Genomic DNA, 18,621 nt, shown 5'->3' on the forward strand with positions numbered 1-18,621 from the left:
AAATTTTGGGGGTTTATGGGCTCGCAAAGGGATTATGTCTGGAGCCAATTAACATGGAAATGAGCCATAAACTTCCACTAGATTCCGCTAGATTTGTGGCTTTTAAATCCTGTGAAAGCTCAAATATAACGTGGAAAGTAACAGGTAGGGGAATATCTGAATGCAGCCTCAGAGGCCTCTGCTAAAAGAAAGACTTTGCCTCATCTGCTTGCTTCATCTAGGCCTAGGACAGCATCTCTTGCCTTTGCCACGTGCTGGCGTGAGTCACGTCACTGTTTCAGAACTGGTTACAAAGCCAGGAAGAAACAAAAAGGGTCAGGGAGTTACTATGACGAAACTGTTGATTTGTGCTTGTGTCATGATTTGGTTTTATCGCCTTCCTGCACGGCATGCTGCGGTCAGGAACAGAAGAGCTAAATTCCACATTTGTCTCTGTCACATGCTACAGCCTTCCCAGGACTGTACTGCTTGAGAATGCTTTGTTGCTGCCCCACACTGCTGCTATCCGTAACTGCAGTTTAGCGAGTTGTTGTGCTGCTGTTTTTAAGGGTGACAATATTTGTCAGATTTGATATGTTCTTTTAATCTCATTTGTTTTTCTTGCAAACACTTTGCATCTTGTGCAAAGGCCAGGATATAAGTTATCCAAAATGAGGATGGTGTGGTTTTCCATGCAAAGCGGGAGTTTCAACACTCGCAAACCTATTCTTTAAGCGGGACAGTGTTGGCTGGCCACCGCAATCTCTTGTGGTAGGAATCCCTCAGTTTAGCCACGTGTGAAGAAATGCTTGCTTTTGCCCTACTTGAATCATCCAACATTCAGCTTCATCGGGTCACCTGGACTTCTAGTATTTTAAGACAGTGAGAAAAACCTCTCCCTGTCCATTTTGATGTAAAAATTGGGTTTTGGCTTTTGCTGCCCAACTCTGAGACCCCTAAGTCGAGTCAGAGAAGAATGGGTGGAGGCAGGATCCAGTGGAAAGCAAGGCAGATATTTATTTTTCTGTTGAAACAGAGTTCCCTTCTTCCAGGGAGGATGGGACCTTGAACAAAAGTGTGCAAGCACCTTTAAAGACTTTTGACATTGCCCAACCCCCTTAGCCAATGACCACCCAAGAATCATCATACATACATCATAGGAGGCCATCTGCCGCAGAAATCCTGTCTGCTAGGATACCTGATAATGGTTGTTGATTGCAATAACCTGGGCAGCCTGGCCATTCTTTTGTAATGGGTTAATAATTTAGCTCCTGAATCCAGGTCACAGGCTCACCCTATTCATACACAAATTCTCCCTTAAGACAGGATTTGTAAGCGAAAAGACAATGGGAAGGCTTTCTCTACTCGCCTCCCTAACTGCAGAGGAATATTTGAGGTCATTGGGAGAGTCAAAATTGCTTCAGGGTTGCTCTCCTGTACTATTTCAGACACATGGTTATTTAGATATGTGTGTATTTATGAATATTTATTCTATATTTAAAATTCTTAAAACAACTTTCTCCACACTTTCATTTTATACACCTTATCATGTCCACTGTTACTTGCTCTCCCCCCTCCCAAAACTAAGAAGCCCCAAACATTGCACCCTCTCCTCATAGAGGATTCCGTGCATGTCTACTCAGAATCCCACCCCCCCCCCCGGTTTCAAATCCTTTATTATTTTATTCACATAATATACATTCTATGCAACAAACAACTCCAAAATAAACAGACAACTCCAAAATAAAACCATATGTAACAAAACCATAAATCTCATGTTTTCATTTACACGGATCTCCTCTCCGATACCTTTACTTGATATTTCTTGCTGCTTGCTGCTTTCCTTACAGAATCTTTATGAAAATTTAAATCACTTAAATCCTATACCAATCTTTAACAATTTCAGTTAATCCCTTCACCTCCCTCCCCCACAGCCCAGTCCTTCCCTCCACCCGTGTGTCGTCTTCTTTACCTACTATTATTTTTGTTATTGTTGCGTTAATCACTTTATTTGCTATTCCATCCTTAATATATTATTATCCTATCTCCTTGCGCCTTTTAAACTTCTGCATATTAAAAGGAGCAAGGTGATAGGATAATAATATACTAAGGATGGAATAACAGATAAAGTGAATAACGCAACAATAACAATGTCTACTCAGAATTAAGGCCCTCAGCGTTCAATGGGGCTTGCTTTCTGGTAAGCCACCCGGCATCTGTCATGAATGCTCAGTTGAGATTCCTGCACTGCAGGGGGTGGGACTTCATGACCCTTGGGGTCTTCTCCAATTCTATGTTTCTAAGCACATACAGGAGTTTAGCCTGCATTTGCTTGCGGTGGTGGGGAAGGCATATAATAATTGGAGTGATCACTAACCACAAACTCTTTCCTTGCTTCCCCCCTACATTTAGGAGCCTGTTACGGTCTCTTCGCATGTAGTGACCATCTCCAGCCTCCTGCCTGCCACGTCCTACAACTGCAGTGTGACCACCTTCAGCCACAACAGCCCCAGCATCCCCACCTTCATTGCTGTCTCCACAATGGGTGAGCTGAATTCCTTTGATTCTTCACTCACTTCACCCATTTCTCTCTCCCCACCCCCAAAAAAGGCGACCATAGGGCAAGGACCTGTGGAAAATACCCCCAAAATGGTTTTCAGAAGATTTCTGCATTGCAAAGGGTTGGACTTGATGACCCTCGTGGTCCCTCCAAGTCTAAGATTGAGATGTGGCAGAAGAACATATTAGGCAAAATGTACATTCCTAAGCATTGAGTTATTAGTCAGATGCTACCTTTCGGAGTAGCATTAATGGGCATGAAATTGTCAGTTGTTGAGCTTATTATTACATTTTGCCCGCCAGGAAACTGAGAGTACACCATTTGCCTTTTTTGGTCAATTGCCCATCATTTTTTGTCAGCATATGCCTTTTTTAAAGGACCCCTGTAGTCATTGTGGAAGTGCTCTCTGAGAAACTATTATATGCAGAAATAATTCAGGATTGTTGTGTTTTCCTTCGCACGTCTTGGTATCGTTCCTTAACCTGGCTCCTCCTCCTTGCATTTTCAGTTACGGAGATGAATCCCAACGTGGTGGTCATCTCTGTCCTAGCCATCTTGAGCATCCTTTTGATAGGTCTGCTGCTGGTCACTCTTGTGGTCCTTCGGAGAAAACACCTGCAAATGGCCAGGTAGGTCAGCTTTGACTTCTAATGCCAGAGATGATTCGTAAATGGTGAATGGAGCAACCGTGTGCCATGCTGAGCTAGGGATTTGGGCCACTGCATATCGCTTACACAATGTGTGCTGATGACCACTAACTAGGATGTCTTTTAAACAGGATTGGACAAATTCATGGATAATTTCCCCCAAAGCTCAGTGGCTTCTAGCAATGATGGTGATGTTCGACCTCTACCTTGGAGGCAGTATGCCTCTGGATGCCAGGAGAGGGCTCTTGTACTTTGGGGCTTTCCACAGGCATCTGGTTGGCCACTGTGAGAACAGGATGCTGGACTAGATGGACCACTGGCCTGGTCCAGCAAGACTCTTCTAATGTTCTTACGAGACCCATAATTTATATTATGATGAAGCATGCTCTATGAGGAACAGTTGAAGGAGCTCAGTAGGATTGCAACTCAATGAGAGAGCATCTGCTAGGAATGCAGAATTTCAGTCCCCAGCAACTCCAGGTTGTGCACCTCTGGGGTGAAGTCAAATCACTCTGTTAGCAGTACGCAAGTGACCTCCTTGGGATGCAAGCCTGGGCAGTGTGTATGGAGCTCCTGGGCTGCCCAGACAGGCTGGGCAGTTTGTGTGGAGACCTGCAGTCTTGGGGTTGGAATGTCTAGGTTCAGAAGACCTCAGATTCCAGATTTGGACTGGGCTGAACCTGACATGGGCAGAAGGGAATTGGATGAGCTGACCCCCTACGTCTCCTTTCAAATCTAAAATTCTATGATTCTGTATGGATGCACCACAGCTAAACCAGGTATTCTCCTCCAATATGTTCATCTCTTAAGTGATAAGCAACAAGTGGTTCCCTTACTTACACATATCCAAATGAATTAACTAAGAAGCAATTGGTGATTCCATGCGCCACTGCAGCAACCTTGTTTGCAAGACCTTCACCACCCCTGAAACTCCCACCCTTTATCCAAGGACTGTCCTCATCCCGGTTGCCAAGTTAATCCCATCACTGATTCATTCTGCAAACATCTATCAATGAAAGCCTTGCAGAAGGATTAAGACTCCCTCTTTCCTTACAATTTCCATGCACACTGTGCATAAAAATAATTTCCTCTTTCCTTTCAAGGTTAACAAGGTATGTAATTGCATTTCAAAGCATCACTTTGAGAGAGAGAAAGGGGGGGGTGTTAATTGGTTCTCCTGCAGACATGGTGTTTTATTAAATGGGATGTATTTGATGTACTGTACACATTTTAGGTGAAACATGTGCACTTGGAATAGCAGAGCTCTTTTAAATTGGATTATGTCTGCTTGGCTCTTATTTATAGCTACAGCTGTTCTCCAGGTGATGCTCACCATCTTTTTCTGTTCCCTGACCTGGCAATAAATGCAATACTCCTCCTTGAGTTTGCTCACTGGTACAAATGCAGATGTTACAGAACAGAGGAGAAATATTGCCGGCTACCAAAGGTTGCAATCAGATCTGCTGACTCTTAATTGTTCTGTTAACCAATTTTGCAATTGCTGGGGAGGGAAGGCTGGAGCAGCACTGCGACACTCAGGTGTCAGTTCAGGATGTGGCTTCCTAAACTTTGGTCTCCAGCTGTTTTTGGACTGCAATCTCCATCATCCCTGGTCCTGCTAGCTAGGGAGGATGGGAGTTGTAGTCCAAAAACAGCTGGGGACCCACGTTTGGGAAACCCTCTACCATGAAGGGGAAGAACTTGAGAGATTCTGCTCTCTATTGCTCTGTCTGGTTGGGCGCTTAACCATGCTTAGTCAGAAGTCAGCCTCGCTGTGTTCAGTGGGGGTGTATTTTCGTCATGGACAAATTTATTGATCTAGTAAGAAGGAGGGAAGGAAAAGGCAGATCCAGGACAGATAAAAGATAGTGAGAGAGACAGAGGCCGATCTACCAATAATCACTTGAGGTCTTCTTCCAATACCAGGGAATGTGGAGCTGGAACCTTTGTGAACTTCGCTTCATTGGAGAGAGATGGAAAACTGCCATATAACTGGTAAGCGATGCCCAAAGTTTTATTACAGCTACTCTTACATTTGCCTGGCTACTTCTCTTGATGTGTATTGGGGTTTTTTTTTGTCCCTAACTCTAAATGATGTTTGCTGTGAGAAAGTTATTGCAATTCAAACGTTAACAGTTGGATCCCACATTTTAAATAGGACGTACATTTTATATTATTTATTCATCTCTATGATTTTTACCCCCTTCTTTCCCCAAAATAAATAAAAATAAATAAAACAAATCTTGAAAAAGATTATTTTAAAAAAACTTAGTTCTCTAAGGTGCTACTGGACAATTTTGTAATTTTTTTTGGAAGCAGGAGATCAGCAGTCCCTTTATTTGCAGTCACATCGCCTCTGGGAAGCAGCCTTAGAACAGGGGGGTCCTTTTTCAGACAAAAGTTTCCTTTCCCTCCCCCACAGCCTTCCAGAGACCACATGGCACTGAAAAAACTATTTATTCGTTATCTAAATAAATTTCCGTACCGTCTTTCAAGAGCAAAATTCTTCCCAAGGCTGCCCATACAACAAAACAGTACAGTACACCTATAGCACTCCTTCCCCCTCCTCTTTGACCTCTTCAAGCATTGCATTTCATTTGATTGAGGTCATGCCTTTCATCCTTAGCTATTTCCACTGAGAAACTGCAGTGCTCAAGCATCTGGTTATGTGAGTCAGGGAAGACAAATGCTGCTTTTTCTTCCCCTGGACATATAACCTCCCATAGCAATAAAAAGTCCAGAAAATCTGGTCAATGAATCTGCAATGAGTTCTGCAATGAGAAAAATGCTTAAGGGATCATCAGTTAATGCTCTTGTTCACCCATGAAACCCATTTCTTCCACACTGCAGGTGCTTTGTATACCAAGCCTGGTGTCTCCCAAATGATAATCAAGGGGGTTGGACTAGATGGCCCTTGGTACCTCTTCTGTCTTTCTATAAATATTGGCCGAGAGAGAGAGAGCGAGCAAGCAAGGCAGAGAGACCTGGTTGGCTTTCTCTTCAAGGACTTATTAATTTAAAACCTATTTAGACCCACAGATACCTTTGGAAGTTCCCTCCAAGTCTTTCAGCCAGTACAACGTCAACGTGCTTAGGGTCGTGTCATGAAATCCGAAACATGTCTATTGAGTTGCTTCCTCCTTCTTCTCAGTTTGTAAATACCTGCTGCTAGCTACCGCTTCTCTGAAATCCAGAATCCTAGGCAAGGACTGTAGCTCAGTGATAGAACACCTGCTTTGCATGCAGAAGGTTCTCCAAGTTCAATCCCTGGCATATCCAGGGAGAGCTGGGAGTGTCCTCTGTTCCATTGAGCGTCCATCTCGGCTGTGAACAGTGGGACTGTTGTGGTGTCCAGTCCGCTTCCACTGTGCCAACCTGCTTCTCCCAGCTACAGCAGAGTATCTTGGTAAAGGGACCCCTGACCATTAGGTCCAGTCGCAGACAACTCTGGGGTTGCGGCGCTCATCTCGCTTTATTGGCTGAGGGAGCCGGCGTACAGCTTCCGGGTCATGTGGCCAGCATGACTAAGCTGCTTCTGGCGAACCAGAGCAGCGCACGGAAACACTTACTTGCACTTTGAGGTGCTTTTGAACTGCTAGGTTGGCAGGAGCAGGGACCGAGCAACGGGAGCTCACCCCGTCACAGGGATTCGAACCGCCGACCTTCTGATCGGCAAGTGCTAGGCTCTGTTGTTTAACCCACAGCGCCACCCACGTCCCTATATTATGTTATGTTATGTTATATTATGTTATGTTATGTTATGTTATGTTATGTTATGTTATGTTATGTTATGTTATGTTATATTATATTATATTATATTATATTATATTATATTATATTATATTATATTATATTATATTATATTATATTATATTATATTGTATACTGTCTCATCTCCTATTCTGAATTGTGAGTGGCCTCAGGCAGTTACTGATGCTTTAATTAGCTTATCTGGTAACCAGCTTTGGCTTACCGTGATGTGCAGATGAGACCCCGGATATCACCATGTGAGGCAGGTGCTTCCCCCAAACAGTGGAAGACCCCAAGACCATGGGCCAATCAGTTAAAGGGCTGTTATGGGGAGCGGGCAGATGTGAAGGTATTTTGCGGATTTTATGAGGTGCAGCCGGCTGGCGCAACTGGCAAAATCGATTTGATATGGCGCCGAAGCAAGTCTTTTGATGATAAAAACTTCCCAACCTGAATGAAAGCCACCAGCAGGCCCTGTAAATATTGATGCAGCTAATGAACTAAGCGGAAATCAACCTTTATTCCCTCTTTGAGCTCCCAGAAGCAGAGAGCCCTCCGCAGCAATCATTAATCCTCTTTTTGGGGGGCTTCTTTGATATGGCACCAAAGGCGGAAGATCAAACGCTCTAGCTAATTAATGATCCAAGCTGGAGTTACACTAACAAGGAACCCCAAACGGAGCAGCCCAATGCTATGAATTTACTTGAGCCTCTGGGGGTGGCAAGAGGGTCCCTGGGGAGGTTTAAAAGGGGATACGATTGTGGGTGAATAGTGTGAGGAGTAGCTGGTTTACTCCACGCAGTGTAGTTGGTTTCTGCATCCCAGAAAACAGGGATCAATTCCTCTTTTTCATTATATAGCCTTGACTATGCCCATGGTCTTAGCTAGGGCCTCTAACATCCCTACCTCTTCTTCCAGGCTGTCTGTCTAGATTTTAACATGTGACCTATTGATCTCTTGCTTGTCATACTAATCCTCCTGACTTCAATTGTTAATCTCTCTGCATATTATCTATTAATACTCACAGGCGTAGGAGTGTCTTTGCTTTCCTAACTCTGTTGCCTTCCTGCCTATGGACTGATTATCTCTTGGCGTTTTATATTAACCCTTGGTAAGTCTGCATCAAACAGCTTGCTTCTTCCTCGACTGTAACCGAAAAGTTTTCATTTCCTGCTACGTTTGCTCAAATCTATGTTGAATATGTTCTCGGCGTTAAAACGGAGTTCAACTCTTGAAATACGAAAGCAAGAGGGAACTTTGCCCCTTGCACCTATTTTATGATTGGGTGGGGAAGAAATTGGGGGGGGGGCGTTGCACAGAACTCTGTCTAGCCATGCCCAAGAAACTTCAGGGTTGTATCAGACAAAGCTGTTCTGTTTGCAGAAGGACTTCCACTTGCACAGCGGAACTTCTCCCAAAGAGCAAATCTGGGGCACACACAGTGAGGTGAGAGGGATGGGCAAGCCCTTCCATGAATGGGACAATGTCGCTGGATACTGGTGCCAACAGGGGGTGCCAACTGGCAGGATATTGAATGAATGAATGAACCCTGCATACTTTGCATATAATCAGTGAGATATGGCTAAGCTTTCACCCACCCCTGATGTGACTAGTGTTCAGCAGTTTCTTTATAGGAAAGCAAATGTCCTTTCAGGTTATATGCTCATTATACAAGAGCCTGTTCCAAAAGGGCAATGGTTCTCTCCCCTCCCCCCCAATTAACCGTCATGCTTTTAAGATCTGCCCAATTTTAATCATTCAGTTACACAAATGAACTAAATATGTTTGCCGTGTGCAAACCCCTTGACCCGTGACCTCTCTTGATGTATGCATTCTATAAGCTAATGATGTATTGTGTTTGAAAAACACTATGAAAGCCTTGTTAAAATGTGCCTTCAGGGCAGTTCTCCTAACTGGTGGTTCGCTGAACATCTGGTTTACAGCAGCTGTCGTTATTGCAATAGCTCCTTTAATAAACCGGGTCCCTAATAGACACTCCGCTTGCATATCTCTCTTGGTTCCATTTTTATTTAAGGCTTTGTTCCTTCACCTGGGCATGAACCAAGGAGAAGTGGTTTAGAAATCATTTCTTACCACGTTATGTGTCCTCAAGTGTGTGTTAGCAGATTTGTTTCACGGCATTTGATTAACGCTGTCGCCATCCAGAAAATGGCTGTCAAAAGGTAACTGCAGCATTCTCTTCCTCTTCCAGGAGTAAAAACGGACTGAAGAAGAGGAAACTGACCAAGTATGTCCATTTTGTAACACTTAATGGAAATGTCACTGTTGCCCTCATGCGTCTCTTCTCAACAGGGGCAGGAAACCCGTTTTAACCCCAAGGGCCATATTTCATCCTGTGACACATTCTGGGGGCCACATGCAAGCATGAGCAGGGCCAGAAGCAAAAGTGGGAAGAGCAATGGATAAGGCTCAGGCAGTAGACAGTGGTCCAGCCACACAAAAGTCAGTGGTTTGCTACACACACACACACACACACACATGCCAATCCTTTGCTTGTTTGTTTGTTTATACCCCACCCATCTGACTGTGTTGCTTCAGCCGCTCTGGACGGCTTCCAACATATATAAAAACATAAGAAAACATTAAACATTTTTTTAAAAAAACTTCCCTATACAGAGCTGCCTTCAGATGTCTTCTAAAGGTTGTATAGCTACTTATCTCCTTGGCTCTGGGGGAGTGGTATAACTTCATAACTTCCAACATTTCTCTGATGAAAATAAGGGCGTCCTAAGGAAAGGTGGGACATTCCAAGATCAAATCAGAAACCAGAACAGTTTCTGTAAATCTGAGGTTGTCCCTGGAAAATAGGGATACTTGGAGGGTCTGGAAGGGGCTCTGGCTTAGACAGTGTCCTGAGAGCTCAATACAGGTCTGGAGGGCCACATCCTGATCAAATTTGCAGATGACACCAAACTGGGAGGGGTGGCTAACACCCCAGAGGACAGGATCACACTTCAAAACGACCTTGACAGATTAGAGAACTGGGCCAAAACAAACAAGATGAATTTTAACAGGGAGAAATGTAAAGTATTGCACTTGGGCAAAAAAAATGAGAGGCACAAATACAAGATGGGTGACACCTGGCTTGAGAGCAGTACATGTGAAAAGGATCTAGGAGTCTTGGTTGACCACAAACTTGACATGAGCCAACAGTGTGGCGCGGCAGCTAAAAAAGCCAATGCAATTCTGGGCTGCATCAATAGGAGTATAGCATCTAGATCAAGGGAAGTAATAGTGCCACTGTATTCTGCTCTGGTCAGACCTCACCTGGAGTACTGTGTCCAGTTCTGGGCACCACAGTTCAAGAAGGACACTGACAAACTGGAACGTGTCCAGAGGAGGGCAACCAAAATGGTCAAAGGCCTGGAAACGATGCCTTATGAGGAACGGCTAAGGGAGCTGGGCATGTTTAGCCTGGAGAAGAGGAGGTTAAGGGGTGATATGATAGCCATGTTCAAATATACAAAAGGATGTCACATAGAGGAGGGAGAAAGGTTGTTTTCTGCTGCTCCGGAGAAGCGGACACGGAGCAATGGATCCAAACTACAAGAAAGAAGATTCCACCTAAACATTAGGAAGAACTTCCTGACAGTAAGAGCTGTTTGACAGTGGAATTTGCTGCCAAGGAGTGTGGTGGAGTCTCCTTCTTTGGAGGTCTTTAAGCAGAGGCTTGACAACCATATGTCAGGAGTGCTCTGATGGTGTTTCCTGCTTGGCAGGAGGTTGGACTCGATGGCCCTTGTGGTCTCTTCCAACTCTATGATTCTATGATTTAATTGATTGATTGATTGATTGATTGATCAAATTTATATAACTAGACTTTGGGCCTGAGGTTCACTACCCCTGCCTTACAGACATCTATCACTGAAGTGAAAAGGGACCAAGTCCTCCCTTTGCTAATGCATATGCCGTATGGAACTCCCATATATTGAATCGGACTATTCGTCCAACTATCAGAGGCAGGTATGGGGAATCTCTGGCCCTCTGGCTGCTGGACTACAACTCACATGATCCCTGACCGCCACTGGCTGATGTGAACTGGAGTCCAGCTATGTTTGGTAGTTTCCGGGGTCCTGTGGGGAGGTATTCTTCAGCTCACATGAGGAATACAGTAACCATCCATATACATGTCTTAATTTAAACATACAAATCAATTTAAACCAATGTCCAATGATGAGAAGAGTCTCTAGGGTGTAAAAGTGGGTGAAGGACTCACCAGGTATCTTTGCTGACAAATCGTGCTGCCATTTTTATTTTACCCACAATGCCACAGGGTGGTGGAACTTCTCAGACGCTGCACTGGGGGAAGCAAAGCTAGTAGCTACAGCCACTGGGGGCTCCACAGGCCCCTCAGCTCTGATGCTGCTTCTGGGTTTTCCTGCCCAAGGGTCCTCAAAACCCAAATATGTCACTGACTATTACATTTAAGCAAAACAAAATTGTATGTGCCTGCTTAATCTTCGCCACAGATATTGCAGGATAAAAATGTTCCTGGCTGGCAGAAAATTAGGCATTAGGGAAAGATCAATTATCTCAAGTTTACAGTCCTGTCAGGGTTTGCCTTTCATTAACAATGACAAAATGTGAAAAATCTCAGCAACGTATGTGTTATCAGTGCCGTTCCCCTCTCTCAGCACAGCGCTCTAATGGCAGTTGCTAATTATGCACTGGATCATTAATGCTAACAGGTAAACAGGAGTAATTAACTGTTGATAAGAGACAAGTTCCTTGGGGTTTGCTGCTTCAGGGAAATGGGGGGAATGTGTGTATATGCTTCACTATTTGCTAATTGGAACATGAATAACCAGGCGAGATAAAGTTGTTTGCCTCTTCTTCATTATTCAGAGTATAAATTTAACAAATTAAGGCAAGTTTCCACAGTGGCCCTGATCCAGTTAAAGTTATTCTTGTCTGTGTTCCATTGAAAGTAACAACTAAGCCCCAAGACCAGTGAGGTGGTGAACCTGTTTTGGAACTAGATATGTAAGAAGGCATAAATTTTCATTCTGCTCTATATTTGTTGCCTGCAGCACTGTTTCCAGTCTGCTGCAGTTCATGTTCTGCCAAAAATTATATTATTCATCTTTCTGTCCAATGAGGTGAAATTTATGAAACTTACGTCATTTACGTAAGCCATTACATACATTATGTAAATTGTGGTGTTGTTACATTATTCAACCCCAATTATTTCAATGGAAAGGAAGCACAATGCAAATTGTGGTGTGTGTGTGTGTGTGTGTGTGTGTGTGTGTAATAAATTAGGTATCGTTTGCAAACTGAAAGCAAAAACAGCAAATACTGGTGATTTAACCATGTGAGCCCCTTCCTGAAGTGTCAAGTGGTATAGTCCAGTCACAGTTTTGCCACTTTATCTGCAGTTTGTAGAAAGTAAGCCTCACTTTAATTGGATCAAGGACAATGTGGTTTTTTTTATAGTTCTGTTGCTGATTTCCTGACACAAGGGCTTACAGAGCTGAGACAAAATTGTGGGAAATCAAAAATCTGGATGGTTTTCAGATTTTTACCCTTTAGATTTTGACATCAACATTTGACATTCCAGTTTCAGAGTCAAAATTTGACACCAGTGGTTCACAGTTTCTCCGTCTGTCTGTCAGCAGGGTGCTTATAGTTGGGAAGAATGAAACCATTAGTACAAATATCACTAAATGCTGTTGCAAGTCCATTGTCAGATACTATCAGATATTGATTGTGGCCATTTCTGATGCTGTGAAATGTCAGCTGTGGTTTGCTAGATCATGTCAGCCTCTTGAGTGCTACTACAAATTCATAATTTGATGTCCGATGCTATGGTATTAGATATTTGCACATGTGGGTGACATTTAGAGGTTTTGTGCTTTTTTAAACGGAAGGGAGAGCTGGATATTTTCAGCTTCAGTTTTAAATGTTGGCACTTTCTAAGTCAGCCTCCTAAGAAACCTCACAAGATTTGACGGTGTATATTTTCTTCATCCCTAGAAATAGAAAAATAAATTAAACCTGATGTTAAATGTATCTTAAAAATGTACATTAAAATGTACTTTTTAATAAATGGAATTAGCATTAGCTGGGGCTGCTGAGCATTACGGGAACTGCAGAAAATGTGAAAGGAATGCATAGGAAGTCTGGTTGGCAAATACCTCTAAGCCATGGTTATAAACCACCACCTGAACCTGGCCCAGCCGCTTAACCATGGTTTATTAACCATGAAGAAACCACACTTTAACCATCATTTCTACACTAGCTGGCAGTGACTCTTCAGGTTTTGGACAGGGGTCACTCCCAATCCTACCTGGAGATGATGGGTGTTGGACTCAGCCTGAGCCCTTCTGTCACTCAGTTTTAGCCTTTCCTATATCTAGAGATGCGGGTGGTGTTGTGGGTTAAACCACAGAGCCTAGGACTTGCCGATCAGAAGGTCGGCAGTTTGAATCCCCACGACGGGGTGAGCTCCTGACGCTCGGTCCCAGCTCCTGCCAACCTAACAGTTCGAAAGCACGTCAAAGTGCAAGTAGATAAATAGGTACCACTCTGGCGGGAAGGTAAATGGCATTTCTGTGTGCTGCTCTGGTTTGCCAGAAGTGGCTTAGTCATGCTGGCCACATGACCTGGAAGCTGTACGCCGGCTCCCTTGGCTACTAAAGCGAGATGAGCACCGCAACCCCAGAGTCGGCCATGACTGGACCTAATGGTCAGGGGTTCCTTTACCTTTATATCTGGAGAGCTTGGGAAAGGCTTCTTTATTCAGTGAGGTTTTTTTGAGTTCTGCCCCCTCCACTTTGGAATCCCCTCTTTAAGGGGGTTTTCCCTGCACCAAAGATACTTTTCTTTAGGCACCAAGGGATGGATCTATTTTCATTCATCCAGGCTCTTTCTTTCTCTTTCTTAGCTTATGAATATCTTATCTGGTTTCCCCCTTCTGTTTCGCTTGTTACATGCTATATCTTTGTTTTTAAAGCCCTGTCCAGCTGGATGATTTTGACAGCTACATCAAAGATATGGCGAAAGATTCCGATTACAAATTCTCTCTGCAGTTTGAGGTATGTCCTGATGTGGATATTAGCTTGCTAGATGTAACTCAGCAAATTGTGCAGAATGGAATGACAGAGAGTGAATTGGCAGCGCTTTCATCATTTATCACATTCATATCCCACTTGTCCTCCAAGGAGATGAAGGTTGTATGTAAGGTTCCCTTCCTCCCCGTTTTAACCTCACAACCACCCTTTGAAGTAGGCTAGAGGCTGTGGTGGTCCCAGGTCACCCAGTGAGTTTCATGGCTACGCAGGGATTTGAACCAGCACTCTAATCACTACACCACACTGTCTCAAAGCACATCATTGAGCTTTGACACTGCAGAGTGGAGGTGGGAGATTACATTTTTAGAAGCTTGCCTACATTTTCTTTAAATCCCCCTGCATGAAGAAATCTAGCAGGTAATGTTTTTTACATTCCTTTTCATTGATGTGCTAGTTTATTTCATGCAGGGAGGTTTGGTAGATGGGGAAGCATTAAAATAACACGTGCAAACACACTCCCTTGTTGTCTAAAGTAGTTCTACTTGGAATTCTGTTGCCTCATCTTATGCAATGCATAGACCCCGCTTCAGCCTTGGCTTGATAGGGAACCAGAACAAGGACTATCTGAATAGCTTATGGCTTGCAGTTCGTTAAATGGCAGCCCACAGGAAGCATTCAGCTTTCAAGATGGCTTTGCCCAGCACAAGTCCCCCTCCATCTGAGCAGCAATTTATTTTCCATTAACAGTATCCATTCAGTAGTGGTGGTCAAGTAAGGTTTACTCAGAGTAGACCCATTGAAGTCAATAACCTAACTTAGCCATGCCCATTAATTTCAGTGGGTATACTCCAAGTAAAATTTAGGAATATCCCGCCTTGTCAACAGAAGCCCTGCAGAAGTGCAATTTTTGCTAGTGCAATGGGACTTTTTTACCCCTCTCCTCTCCTGTGCTCCCCCCACACCCATGAAATTGGCTCTGGTGGGGCAGGAGAACCCCCAGAACAGGGTAGGGGGATTGTTCTGTTTGGCCAACTGGATTGCTTGTGCAGATGGAAGCAACTGGAAGAGTGTGACGTTGAATTTCATCTGCCATGTTGAATTATATCCACCATCTTTTAGACTATGACTTCCATCTTGGTTTGGGTGTGACCTACTTGTAGGTTGAAGACCTAAGATGGGTTATCTTAATGACGCCATTTTATTTTGTGTCTTCTACAGGAACTGAAGCTGATTGGGCTGGATATCCCACACTTTGCAGCTGACCTCCCCATGAACCGCAGTAAAAATCGCTACACGAATATCCTCCCTTGTACGTTATTGTGGGGATGTGCCTGTTATGGCTGCTTTGACTTGTGCGCTCCAGGGTACCCGTAACACCAATTCTAACCCTTAGGAATCAGGTTGATGCATAGCAATTCTGTGACACGTTCAGGGCCTGAGGTCAACTGTCAGACACCAGCTGAGACCCAGGCCCTAGTAGATGTCCTCATGCTGATTCTCTTGCTATTACTGCCTGTTCTCTTCCTCTGATCTAGAGGGAGAATGTGAGGGAAAGAAGGAAGCATTTGTAAGCTGATCTGAGCCCATAAACATAATTCCCATCTGAATTATCACCACAACAGCTGGTTTTCCTATATTTATTCCATTACCAGTTTATTTCACTCCTTTGGGTTGTATCCAACTAAGGTTGCTTCCAGGCTGAATTTTGCAGAAGAGAGTCCAATCAAATCCCAGAATGTTAGATTTGCACTTTTCAGTGGCTCTGTCAATCTAGAGCGGCATTTCCCAGGCTTAGGTCTCCAGCTGTTTGTGGACTACAAGTCCCATTATCCCTCACCACTGGTCCTGCTAGCTAGGGATGATGGGAGTTGTAGTCCAAGAACAACTGGAAACCCATGTTTGGGAAACCCTGCCCTAGAGCAACAAGTCCACTTTTTGTTTTAATAAAATGGACTTCTTGAAATTTGGAGGGTTATGGGGAAATGCAAAGTGTGGGATGAACAAAAGACAACTGGGATGATGTGTCAAGACCCTGCAAGCAAGCCAGGATGAGTGCAGGATTGACTGCTCATTGTCCTCTGGCTGCCCCACAAACAAATCAGAATGAATTCAAGGTGTGACCGAAAAGTTTGGTGAATGGTCACAGAAATCAGACAGCAAGAAATAATCAAACATACATACCTCCCAGGCCTTCAAAGTAGGCCCTCTCTGATAGAATGCACCGTTGACAACATTCGTAGAACTGTTGGAAACTTCTGGAGAAGTCCTCTTTTTGTACTGCTTCAAGTTCCTTCATCACAGCAGCTTGGATGTGTGAAATATTGGAAAATCTGTGTCCTTTCAGTGCAGATTTCAGTTTTAGAAAAAGAAAGAAATCCAGTGGGGCTGGATCGGGAGAATATGGAGGGTGGGACAACTCAGTAACCTCAGTAACGATTTCACACAGAATATGCAATTCTTCCACCCTCATTTGGACGGACAAACACCAATTCTGCATCAATAACTCATGAACTCTGTTGACATTTGCCGCCGTTCTGCCTGTCGACTGTCTGCCAGACTGAGGGTCATCTTCGATGGTTTGCCGCCCTTCACGGAAACACTTAAACCACTCATACGCTGTCTTTCGAGTTACAGCTTCATCTCTGTACACAATTGTGAGCATTTTGTGGGTTTCCGATGCTGATTGTATGCTCGAATATTTCTCGCTTATTCGATTTCTGTGACCATGCACCGAACTTTTCGGTCACACCTTGTAGCTTCACCTCCATGTAAGCTTTCTTGAAGCAAATCAGGGAGAATGCTCAAGCAGCAGGTCATTCGGAGGGTTCCTTAGAGTACACCCATTGAAAGTTCATTCATGTATAATAACTTTCTTGGGGTTGAGTAGGACTAGCATAGAATACAACCCTTTCTGTTTTGGGTAGGATTCAGAATTGTTAGCAATGAATATGCATATATATGTACAGTGGCACCTCGGGTTACATACGCTTCAGGTTACAGACTCCGCTAACCCAGAAATAGTACCTTAAGTTAAGAACTTTGCTTTAGGATGAGAACAGAAATCATGCTCCAGGGGTGCGGCGGCAGCAGGAGGCCTCATTAGCTAAAGTGGTGCTTCAGGTTAAGAACAGTTTCAGGTTAAGAACAGACCTCCGGAACGAATTAAGTACTTAACCCGAGGTACCACTGTATTCAGCTATGCAACATTCCTAAGTAGTCTTAATGAGTTCCAAGGGACCCCAACTGAAGGATGTTTGGAAGTGACAGTAGTGAAGGGATCGCCTTGCGCTAAAGATTACAAATTTACCAAAGCATTCATTAAATGGACCAGCCTGCAGCCTCACTTTTTGCTCAGAATATCTGCAAATTTATGCTTTAAGCTTTCAGAGGTTTAATTAGGAGCTGTCTGGTTTGTGGCGATGCTTCAAGTTCCATTCACCTTTGGGTCTTCTTCCTTTTGCAGATGATTTCAGCCGAGTTCGATTGGTCTCAATGAATGAAGAAGAAGGTTCAGATTACATCAATGCCAACTATATCCCTGTAAGTGAACTGGACTCAAAAGCATCCAAAAGAATAATATGAGGGTGAGGGTGGTGGCTTGCAAAATAAGACGCAGGCCAGTGCAAGAGCCAAACCTTTCAACATATTCCCCACCCCCTTTAATAGAGAACGTAGGTGAGTGAAAATCAATTTAAAAGTGAAACAGAACCATACCAAAATTAGGGGGGGGGGGCGTTTCCCATATGCATGACGAATTCCCTTGGAATGCAGGTGTGTATATGTATTTCAATTACAAGCAGAATCCATTTTTAAAGGCTGAAATGATGCACGAAGCACCTCTATAATCATGGGATTTACCGAATATTGGTGGCAGGCAGGGCTTTTTTTCGGGGGGTGGGACGCAGGGGTACACATACCCCTAAACATTTTGTGAATCTAAGTTTGGCCTCATTGAGGGGCAGTATTTCAATATGAGTAGGAAAATGAGAGTACCCCTAAACATTTTTTTTAAAGAAAAAAAGCACTGGTAGCAGGTGAACTTTCAGAGAGAGGAAGGGAAAGGGGCCTTAAGGAGGAACAGACTGTATGAGCTCGTCAATCAAGCTTCATACTTATTTAGATAATTTATATACCACTTAACATTTTGAGAGAGAAAAATGTTACAAGCATAGGCTTGCATTTTTGTTGCGAGGCCCACCTGCAGTGATGAATAAAAGCCCATTCTTCACATTCTGTCCCAGACCTGCTTTGTTCAGGAAACGGGACCCAGGATGGAGCTGTGTAAGCGAAGCTGTGAACTGGATTTCCCAATGGCTGAGGTCACCAGAGGCAGGAAGAAGGCTCCACCTCGTGCATACTTTGACAGTGTCCTTCAATAGACCTCTTTTTTTTTTCTTACACAAGGATGGAATTACATGCAGGCAACCTTACCCTGCTCCTGCCAACCTAGCAGTTCGAAAGCATGTCAAAGTGCAAGTAGATAAATAGGTACCGCTCCGGCAGGAAGGTAAACGGCGTTTCCGTGCGCTGCTCTGGTTCGCCAGAAGCAGCTTAGTCATGCTGGCCACATGACCCGGAAGCTGTACGCCGGCTCCCTTGGCCAATAAAGCCGGATGAGCGCCGCAACCCCAGAGTCGGCCACGACTGGACC

At 44.0% G+C, this 18,621-nt stretch overlaps 1 protein-coding gene across 3 annotated transcripts in view; it reads left to right on the forward strand.

The window, feature by feature from the left end:
• Window positions 1-18,621, forward strand: part of PTPRO (protein tyrosine phosphatase receptor type O) — a 121,510-nt gene that overhangs the window by 87,626 nt on the left and 15,263 nt on the right. For 2 of the 3 annotated variants that reach the window (XM_083572585.1, XM_083572586.1), the window contains exons 14-21: window positions 2,392-2,524; window positions 3,048-3,168; window positions 5,113-5,181; window positions 7,964-8,047; window positions 9,149-9,184; window positions 13,913-13,994; window positions 15,189-15,279; window positions 17,434-17,510. In XM_083572585.1, the coding sequence (XP_083428711.1) occupies window positions 2,392-2,524; window positions 3,048-3,168; window positions 5,113-5,181; window positions 7,964-8,047; window positions 9,149-9,184; window positions 13,913-13,994; window positions 15,189-15,279; window positions 17,434-17,510 (693 nt within the window). The remainder of the gene's footprint in view (window positions 1-2,391; window positions 2,525-3,047; window positions 3,169-5,112; window positions 5,182-7,963; window positions 8,048-9,148; window positions 9,185-13,912; window positions 13,995-15,188; window positions 15,280-17,433; window positions 17,511-18,621) is intronic. The other variant, XM_083572587.1, reaches the window with a different exon arrangement.

Source organism: Podarcis filfolensis, assembly GCF_964270895.1.
Source record: "Podarcis filfolensis genome assembly, chromosome: 10".
NCBI classification, from domain to species: Eukaryota; Metazoa; Chordata; class Lepidosauria; order Squamata; family Lacertidae; genus Podarcis; species Podarcis filfolensis.